This window comes from Montipora foliosa, chromosome 8, assembly GCF_036669935.1.
Source record: "Montipora foliosa isolate CH-2021 chromosome 8, ASM3666993v2, whole genome shotgun sequence".
NCBI classification, from domain to species: Eukaryota; Metazoa; Cnidaria; class Anthozoa; order Scleractinia; family Acroporidae; genus Montipora; species Montipora foliosa.
In genome coordinates, this window is record NC_090876.1 from 7,833,154 (window position 1) to 7,843,153 (window position 10,000).

At 41.5% G+C, this 10,000-nt stretch overlaps 1 protein-coding gene across 1 annotated transcript in view; it reads right to left on the reverse strand.

The window, feature by feature from the left end:
- Window positions 1-10,000, reverse strand: part of LOC137967933 (collagen alpha-1(I) chain-like) — a 72,527-nt gene that overhangs the window by 41,617 nt on the left and 20,910 nt on the right. The window contains exons 23-36 of the mRNA XM_068814535.1: window positions 9,467-9,520; window positions 8,133-8,186; window positions 7,901-7,945; window positions 7,114-7,158; window positions 6,691-6,744; window positions 5,452-5,505; window positions 4,824-4,877; window positions 4,220-4,273; window positions 4,058-4,111; window positions 2,996-3,049; window positions 2,255-2,308; window positions 1,380-1,433; window positions 1,238-1,291; window positions 144-197 (exon numbers count right to left, since the gene is read on the reverse strand). Coding sequence (XP_068670636.1) covers window positions 144-197; window positions 1,238-1,291; window positions 1,380-1,433; window positions 2,255-2,308; window positions 2,996-3,049; window positions 4,058-4,111; window positions 4,220-4,273; window positions 4,824-4,877; window positions 5,452-5,505; window positions 6,691-6,744; window positions 7,114-7,158; window positions 7,901-7,945; window positions 8,133-8,186; window positions 9,467-9,520 — 738 coding nt within the window. The remainder of the gene's footprint in view (window positions 1-143; window positions 198-1,237; window positions 1,292-1,379; window positions 1,434-2,254; window positions 2,309-2,995; window positions 3,050-4,057; window positions 4,112-4,219; window positions 4,274-4,823; window positions 4,878-5,451; window positions 5,506-6,690; window positions 6,745-7,113; window positions 7,159-7,900; window positions 7,946-8,132; window positions 8,187-9,466; window positions 9,521-10,000) is intronic.

Consider the following 10,000-nt stretch of genomic DNA (forward strand, 5'->3'; position numbering starts at 1 on the left):
GGGTTTCCTTTACATTTGCGACGCATTTAAAAACCGCAATTTCTTTCTGATGTTTTCGTTTCGGACAGAACTATACTTTTAAATCAGTCAAGTTTTCACCACCACGCAATTATAGCTACTGCTTTTCTTCCTTAAATACATACCGCGAATCCGGTGGAGCCACTGTCTCCTTTGGTTCCCTCGATGCCCTCAGATCCCTGAAAGTTCACAAATCTCTCGTCAGTCAGAGACAATGATGGCGCCGGAAATGAAAATACTTGATGACGAGCTTTTAATGAGCTAATTAAAGATCTCCTGTTCGTGTCATCCAACACATGACGTTAATGCTGTAACGTGCATTCAGCATCCACTTTTCACAACGACTTTTCACATGAAGGACATTTGGCAAACAAGGGAAGCTGTCTTAAGCGCACGGAAGGGCAGAAAAATTAGCCTCCCACGCAGCCGTTCTTAGGGCCCTCGTCATGCGTTCCTTCCCCACTAATGTTTGCTGAAACGAAAAACCACTTCCGTTCGTGGATTTCGAACCAATCAGAGGCAGTTTTCCAGTTTTAGGTAAATTTGTGTTTTGTGTGGCATTCTTTCGCATCATGTGATTGGCTATGCACAACAAAATTAGTCAATGCTGAATGGTTTCTTTAAATAGTGGGCAAACAGCAGTTTAAAGGAAGTGGCTTTTCGCTGCAGCAAATGTTAGTGGGGGAGGTACGCGTGACGAAGCACTAAGAACGTTTGCGTGGCCGGGAAGCAACAAAAAGTGCATTCGGGAACAACTACCGACCTCAGGCGACACTTCTCAATACTATCTGATGCTTGGAACTTTTTAATCGGTCTAAAATACGAAATTAGAAGTCCAACTTGAAGTGCCTTGCCGTTTGTGTCTAGGACCACCAAGCTAAAAGCTTTCCATTTGACAGCAAACACGTTCGCATGGTTTACAAACATCGATGCAGACATTTATATCAACACTTTGGGTTTCACATCCTTAAAATAAACTTTTCCTTCTGAGTTTGTATATTTCGATTTTATTCACATTTGATTTGGCTTTACAGCCCTCAGTTAATAAGGCTGAAACAATAATTTTACAGCCCTCGAAATTAATCTGTTCGGTAGCACTTCACTGACATTACCTAAAAATCACTACCTTGAAGATCCTCAGGTCCCGAACACAAAAATTCTATTGATCCGGGGTGTCCTTAAAAAACCATTTGATCAGCTGTATATCCAGTAAACTTACCAAGCCTCCAGGAGCTCCCTTGCTACCAAAATCTCCAGAGTCGCCTTTCAATCCCTAAAACAGTTTTTATTTTCAGTAAATTAAAGTTTATCACTGCTTTAATATTCTCCGCTTACATTGACTTCAAGCAACTGCCACGAACCTTCTCTCCAGGAAATCCTTTGGCCCCGTCTTCTCCGCGTGGTCCAGCCCCTCCCTACGAAAAGATAGAGATAAAAGCTTTCATGATTATCAAGTTCAATCGGTCTGATGAAATGCGCTTCTTCGATGATTTTTGTCGACGCTGGTAGGTAAGTGAACTCTCATTTACGATAGAGCATTGTGCAGTGAAACAACACATTAGAGCGAGTTTCCATCGAGTGTCGTAAAACCAAAAACCAAAGTAATTACTTTAGAGAGTATTTCTAACATTATCTGGTAACGCTGAATGGGAAAATGTCACCGTCCTGTTTCTTCAAAAAACACAATATATGTTGATTTTAAGGCTCAAAGAAATGCCTAATCGTTGCCATGGTAACGTTATTTTGGAGAAAAATATAATGTGAGAAATCTACGATGATGATTACCCTAAATATATCTAAGGAAGAATATGTTTATTTGTTTGAAACAAGGAGAAACTATTCTGAGCCTCTTTAAACCAATCACTGAGTGAAGTAGAGCGAGTTTCAATAGAGTGTCGTAAAACCAATCCCAAAGTAATTACTTTGGCCAATCAAAAAAGGACGGAGACAATCATGTAAACCAATCAAAACTTGAAGTAATTACACGTAGCCGACACAAAGCGACGGGAAAATGTTTACGCGCGAGCCACCATTGGTTTTGGTTTCACTTCTGATTGGTTGAAAAAGTGGCGCGAGAACTTTGAACCAATCACTGAGTGAAGCAATGCAAAACCAAAGCAATTCGCTAATTACTTTCGGCACTCAATTGCAAACCTCTCTAATGCAAAACCAAAGCAATTCGCTTATTACTTTCAACACTCAAAACCGCTCTATCTTTAAAATAGAATTTACTTACTGTTACTCCGGGCTGTCCAGTAATACCCGGTGCGCCTGGTGCCCCACGAGGTCCCTGAAAAAGGAGAAAAAAAGTTCAAACAACAAAGAATCACTGCTCTTCTCTTTCAGAATCACCACATAAGATTTGTAAAGGAAATTGCACGATCTGAAGTACCATTTGCAGTTAATCTTATAATTGGAGAGACAATTCATTGGGACAGTCAAAAAAACGTTACGAAAATATGATAAAAAAACGTCGTTCCAGTAAATCGAGCGATAAAAACCTATTGCGCGATAACTGGGGAGTGTTCAACAAAAAGCAAGCAGTTACACAACCAGTTTGGGACGCATTGCAAGGAAATTACAACATTAGGGAGCTTGAACACGCACGTTTTTGAGACGCGGACGGCAACCGTAAGTTAGCTGTTTTCCCTTTTAACTTGCTTTCACACAACCACATTTATATTGCTAAGTACCTTTCTTCCACTAGAGATGATTAGTCTAAAAATCTGGGAGACATCACTTTCCTGGCACGCGAAATGTTCTCTTTCCGTAGCCGTCCGCGTCTCGAAAACGCGCATGCTTAACTCGCTCATTGTTCGGGACGAGAAGGGAGGAGTGGCGTAGACTGATCTGCATGTCGCGAAACCAAGAAATTTAACATGTATAATTGTAGGCTTCCACTATTATCATCTTTTGAGCTTGTGAGCCTGTGTTAAATAAAGTGACCTAACTCAAATTAAATTGAAGTCGCTCTCACCAGATCGCCACGTTGACCGCGCCTTCCAGGCATTCCGGCACCACCATCTTGACCCTAGAAAAATGTTCTACATTAGCGCAGTTTTCAATTTGCTATAGAAAGGAATAACGCAATTGCCATTGCTAAGCCTTGCTATGCCCTCGAATATTTCGCGCCACTTTATCCTGGTGATTGAGGTAGCAGCTCTCGTAAAGTATATTGCGACTGGCTCGATAGCCTAGCCAAAAACAAAAGACTAAACCATTGAAACAATGACTGAGACGTAAGAAAATAGAAGCTGCTTACAATACCAAACAATCGCAGGTTACGAGAGACGCTACACTACTACTCTCTCCACCCATCAGAGGCAAGACTAAGAGCAATTGTATCTTGCATGCACTCGCAGAATTTACACATAATTCTCTACTTGCGCAAATCTCATAATACACCTCTTTTACCCTCCCCCCCCCCCCCCTTCCCCCCAACATTCTGCATAATCAGTGTTTGCAATTTCTCCTGGGACATGGAGATGTCCCAAGAGGTCAGGTTAGCACATATTCTTGCAGTACGCTGCATATCAACGACGTGATTTGTGGTTTTAACGACAACGTGAGTATAAAAATGATAACTTTTCATTCTTTGTTTTGACTTTGAAATCGCTCTACCACTATATTTTTAGGATGATACGCCCGCATTACGCGACGTGAACGAGACGTAATAATCACGAACGACTTACGATAAAGCAAAGTTTTCGTCGACGTCGCCGTCGTAGATCTTTAAGTCCTGATTAGTCTCTGCAATAGGCCCTTTGCATTAAACTGGCACATGGTATAAAATCTGCCCTGCTGGATGACAAGCCACGCACTGGGACATCAAAACAAAGAAAAGCCATGCTTGGCTGGTATGCTGTTGCATACCTTTTGCCATCCAGTATGGCGGATTTTGTACCATGTGACAGTATCATGCTAAGAACCCATTACTTCGGAACTTCTATTGAAAAATGGTCTTTCGGGCAAGGAAACAGGCGGCCTTCGAAGATCTCACAAATAAGACGCCATCTTAATGTAAACGTGGAAAACAAACCTTTGGTCCAGGGAATCCAGGGGAGCCAGTGCTACCAGGTACGCCATCTGAACCCTGAGTAACGAAAATCATCAATTTCACGATTTGCTTCGTGGTCATGACAAAGAAATGTGGCTCAAACAATGTTTACCCAAATGTTAAAAATTAGGTGATTCATCTTACCGGTTCTCCATCTTTCCCATCAGATCCAGGACTTCCCATGGGTCCACGGCTTCCCTGAGAAAGAAAATCAGCTCGACACCAAGATTGCAGAAAAAAAAATTGGTAATGAATACCATCTCAAAAGCTGGAAATCCTGACGAACTAATGGTAACCGTTTGCAAAATCAAACTTAAGGGATGGAGACTATAACAGGGTCGATGATACCGTTAAGAGAAAGATGTCCGACTACGGAAAATTGTCAGTTTCTCGGTTTGTTTGAGCAAGGAAAATTACCTTAGGGTTGTGTACCATCTACTTATATTCCTCTTAAATTCGGATCGAGGCAAAAGAAGATTGGCCACTTGCGATATGCAAGCACGCACACATTTTTACTTCGGAAAACACAGTTAGAAATCTCAAACGTTAATACCTACGAAAATTCCTTGAGAATGAAAGTGCTAGCGACTTAACGGCAAAGTTTTGGCTTATTCTTAAAATAATTTTAAAATTTTGTTGACCCAGTGTGAATAGTTAAATAAGATTCCGCTCGTTAAAATGTTATGATAAAGTCGTGCGATGACCATAGCGAACAAAAAAAACTTTGGCGGAAGGATGGATTACATACCCGCTGTCCCTTGGGACCCGTACTGCCAGGTCGACCGGGAAGTCCCGAGAAACCCTAAAATACAAGAAAAAGGATTTCTTAACGTAAAGACAACCCTCTATCCACATTTGTGCTGATGGATGGATGGACGGAATCTTTTCTTTCATCATGGAGTCTTATCAAATGGGGCCGTTTCCTCTTTAAGATGGCGAGGAAGAGCATTCCAGACCTTGGCGCCACTACGTGCGAAGCTATTTTTGTAATAGATAGATAGATAGATAGATAGAGCGGGCGAACTCATCTGTACTCTATACATTCGTAAGCTTTAAACTTAACTGAATTTCATCAAATGCCATAAGCTTGTTTGCCAAAGCCAGCTGTTAAATTCGTTTTAAATGGATATGCTTTAGGCGTTCATGCGTACTCATTTTCATGTCGTCTTGGTATTGTTATCCTTATGGTAAACATGAAATGCTTAGAGATAAGGATAAAAAGTGAATCCAGTGGCAGTATCTCTGGACGTGTTGCCAGACCGTTGTGCTATGACGATGCACCCCGAGTACTTCATAATCGAGGTTCCACTTTGCACCTTTCCCAACACTGTTCATCGGAAGTCGCATTTCCACATAAAACGTAACAAGACACATACCGGAGACCCTGACGGGCCACTTTCCCCTCTTTTTCCTTCGGGTCCCTTGTCTCCCTAGAAGTCGCAGAGAAATCCGTAGGTCAAGTTATATGAGAAGAATAGTTACGTTTAATTAAACATCAATTAAACGTTTAATTAAACATCATTACGATGACACAGATAGTAACAAACGCTTCCCGTTCCCATTCTTTTCTCTTTTTTGGGGGAGGGGGGGGTTGGGGGGGATTCGATTTGAGTGTGGTTGTGTTTAGTTCGAATGTGCTCAAACAGTGCTTGAATTAAAAAAAAAAAGATCCTAATCCAGAAATAGTGATCAACTCGACTCAACCTTGCTTTGGTTTTAGGGGGGGGGGGGGGGGGGTTTGCGAGGAATTCGATTTGAGTGTGGTTGTGTTTAGTTCGAATGTGCTTGAATTTTAAAAAAAAAGATCCTGATCCAGAAATAGTGATCAACTCGACTCAACGTTGCTTTGGTGTTTGTTTCTTTGTCATTTATCTGTTTGTGCAGGTTGAAGTTTTGGCAACTATTCAGCTGATGAAGACCTGCCATACCCACCCACCTATTTAGTCATTAAGGACAGCCAGAAAACCGGCAACTTCATCCCCTATTCTTCTCGAATAGTGAGTGGTCTTATACATTCCACACCTTTGAATCAGTGGATGAAATTCCAGGGGTAAGCATTCAATAAAAAAAATTGGTTACGTAGTTAGATGAACGGGCCATAAATGTCCTTCAAAGTCAAAACTCAATGAAGAAGTTTATGCAAATTCATACCGATCAGAATTTGCTGTTCTGAAATCGATGGCTTGAAATACGAATAACCGATTGAGGATCAGTTTTACCATATTTGGAAGTAAAATGAGAACTGCGTTGCACGAATGACTGGCTTTAGAATGATACGAACGTGCTTACAATTCGTTTTATTTGTGGACGGATGTGCAATGCTCTGTTTGTCATCGGATATATTCTTTGGAACAATGTCCAAGTGGAATCTCGAGTCATTTTGGAAGTGAAAGGTTTTTGCGAGGATCACAGAGGGACAAGTTGTCTCCTAAAGCAATAAAGCTGGCTCAATTCCTGGCTTACGAGTAATTTCGTAATGCATATTCGATGATTTCACGCGTGATTACGTACTACCTGTTTCAGTATTTAGTTGGACCTTTAGTCCTTTAAGATTCTATTGTACTCAAGATGTTAATTAAGCTTGAAGTATAATTAGAGTAAGAAATTGTGCGTACTGCAATTCCGTCCACTCCATCTGCTCCGTCTTCGCCAGCTGTTCCAACTGGACCCTAAAATAAAGCAAGAAATAAAACTTAACTTAATATTTGATGCTTATCAGAGACTCAGAGACATGAATAAAACCACGTTGCGCGCTTAAACTAAAGCGAGACCAAACTTAGCTAGGCTTAGCAGGACCGTCACAATTAAGAAATTTTGACAATCAAGCCGATTCTAGAAAGTAACAGTCGACTTTGCACCAATGCCAACAAAAGTGGATTCTCAAAGACCATCAAAACGAATATACATACATTTACATTTTATCGTGGTGAAAAAAGCTAGAGGAAGTTGTCAATTTTCCTTTTTTAGTTTCATACCCGAGACTTTACGATAGCAAGGGCTGATCCATTAAGAACAAAGATAATAATTTAAAACATTACCTGTTCTCCTTGAACTCCAACTTCTCCAACAGGTCCGCGGAGACCCTACAGTGCATAAACAAGAGCGCCATATGGAACTTTTAAGTTCCGTGTTCATATAAAGGAGTAAGCGATGAGACAAAGAGAGTCATCAGTTTAAAGGCTGGGCTACAGAAACCTGCAGTTTTTATTTAAGAGAGCATGTACAACGGCAAAGTTAAGTAAAGCAAAATGAACGAAGAATTGAATACTTCCTAGACCTCCTAGAGTCATTAGCGAATTTAAGCAAAGACGACGGCTACCGAAACAAAAACGTCATTCCAAAATATAACTTAGCACTATCGCAAGTATAATTTGCGATTATTCCGTCTTGTTCACCTTGTACAATACGGGCGAACTGTCCTGTAACTGAATGCGTACGTACGAACAGTTTCTTAAGTCAAAACAGATAATGAATGGTTCATTGTTATATGCTCACGTTGTCGTCAAAACCTGAAATTTGGTGACTTTACTTTGCTGTTTTCTGGAGCATGGCCGAAGAAATGCACGGAGATTCGTGATGCACAAGCAGCACGATTATTTTTCCTATTTTAACCAATCATGTTTTTGCTTTGTGCCGTTGTCGTGGCCGTAAACGTCGTCTTTGCTTATAATACCCTACTAATTGCGCGGTTGACTTTTGTCATCGAGCGTACATTAGCCTGTCGTAGAGTGGATTCTAGTCGTGGTTCGTTCATTGCCGATGGGTTGTGTTCTTTCGCGGGACATAGGGAACGTAATTCTGTGGCCTACATTTGAAAAAACTTACAACTTCTCCTGGTCTTCCATCATTTCCTCTTTCTCCCCGTACACCCTATGCAACAAGAAACAAAACAAAAAAAACATTACATCGAATAGATCCGTGCACCTTGCCTGTGGAAAAAACGAGCGAATATTGGCACATCATCCTCAGTATGGATTCAACGAAGAGCAAAGGCATTTGTGGTTAAAGCATACATTTTATGCCGGAAAGGCGACGCACAAATGATCATTTTACTTACCTGACTTCCTGGGCGACCAGGTACACCCGGGGCACCAGTAGGGCCTGGAGCTCCCTGCAGTAAAAGAAAAGAAGAATGATGCATTTCGGAATCATGACGTTAAATGAGTTATCCTAAGATCCTAAAAGCCTATGACGAACGATAAGTACTCCGCATTGTTTGAATGATTGTTTGGATTTTTCAGACTATACTCGCGGATACTCAGAATAAATCCGATTGGTCGTCTGCAGTCTTTGCTGGAGTCGAACGTAGACTTTTGTTATATTAGTCCACTGGACTTCCCTCCAGTAACAAGTCGTGACCGATGGATCCAGTGGATTCCAATCTCTCACGGATACACTTTCGGTGAGGCGCCTGGACTCTTCTCGAGTCTACTCCTCATGTACGCTTAATTTTCAATTCTCACCAATGGACTTCCGGTGTCGGATAACCATCGAACTTTAGGACACTTGGGGAAGGTTAGCTATTTAGCTACGTTGTGGTGTCAATTGTCCCCAAAGGCTGTTGGGATTCAAATTGTCGAAAAGGAGCACGTTCGCTATTCTCGGTTTTCACATGACGTCACGGCCGCCATGTTGGAGCCCCTAAACAAAGAAACGGCGGCCATGTTGGAGCTCCGACCAAATCCTCCGGGAATTCAACTCTATTATTATGCAAACGTTTTCTTTTGTTTTCGTTGAAAAACATGGCTGTTGATCATGCGAGTGAGAATCAACAATTGTAATGAAGGGGATGTTGAAGGATAACCCCGGTGAACGAAATAAAGAGACGTGTGCTTCTTTGCAGATGTAGAACTTACACTATTTCCCCGCGCGTAAAATTTGGAACCTGATATATGCATCGTTGACGTAGTTGAGAACATCCGCAATTAATTGGCTAAGTTGACTTTGTAGAAGGGGCGTTTATTATGTAGGTGGTCTGAGAAAACAAACGATCACTCATGTTTCATGTTCACTATCGCATGATAAGATTCGCATCTTGTGCGAAGGCCAACGTTCTCAATTATGGTCTGTCCCAAGAGCTTATCGAGGAAAGCTTCTATCACCAATAAGTCCTTAAGTCAATCCTTTCCCCATGGCCAGTAAATTTATTTTTAGGAAGAGGTGGTTCTGTCGAAAATTATCATATTTTCCTTGACGATGAGGTAGCTTGGTTCCGATTGGCTTTTACAACATCTACCAAGGGAGGCGTTCTATAAATAAATCTACTCGGGAAAGGGTTTGCTCTTAGGCCAACTATGGGAGATGGAGGCTCCTCCTTGATGAGCTTGTGTGTGTCCACCAAAAAACGGCGCCTGGTCATCTTAACGACCAAAAGACTGAATCATTTCATACCTGAAGACCTATCACTCCAGGAGGACCAGCTTCTCCTCTTTCACCAGTACGGCCCTATTTGCCAAAAAAAAAAACCGAAACGGTTACTTAACGTAACAACATTGGCCAACATGAGCCCTATATTTCCTGATAAACAATTATTTGTGGCAGGTCAACGTAAACGCACAACCCAAATCTGTCCCATTTATAAGATGTGTACAAAGAAAGGAGATTGCCAACGGTTGTGGGGGAAACTTTTTTCAAGAACAGTCATTTTCAGTACACAACAAAGGCACCGGTTGTCGTGTGACCCGACCAGATACAGAAGTTCTGAGAAGTCGGTGAAGCAGGGATACAGATACTTTTCTTTACGACGTAGATCGCTTTTTTCATGCTCTCATTGTTATATCCGAGGAAATGCGATCAAAGCAAAGAGGGAACGAAAGTACAATTGCACAATATCCTTCTGGAGACTTTCAGTGAGTTTGGAAACTCAGTAGTGGGCGCAGTAGAATGTCGTTTGTAGGAAACCGTGCGTCGATCATGAAACCAGAG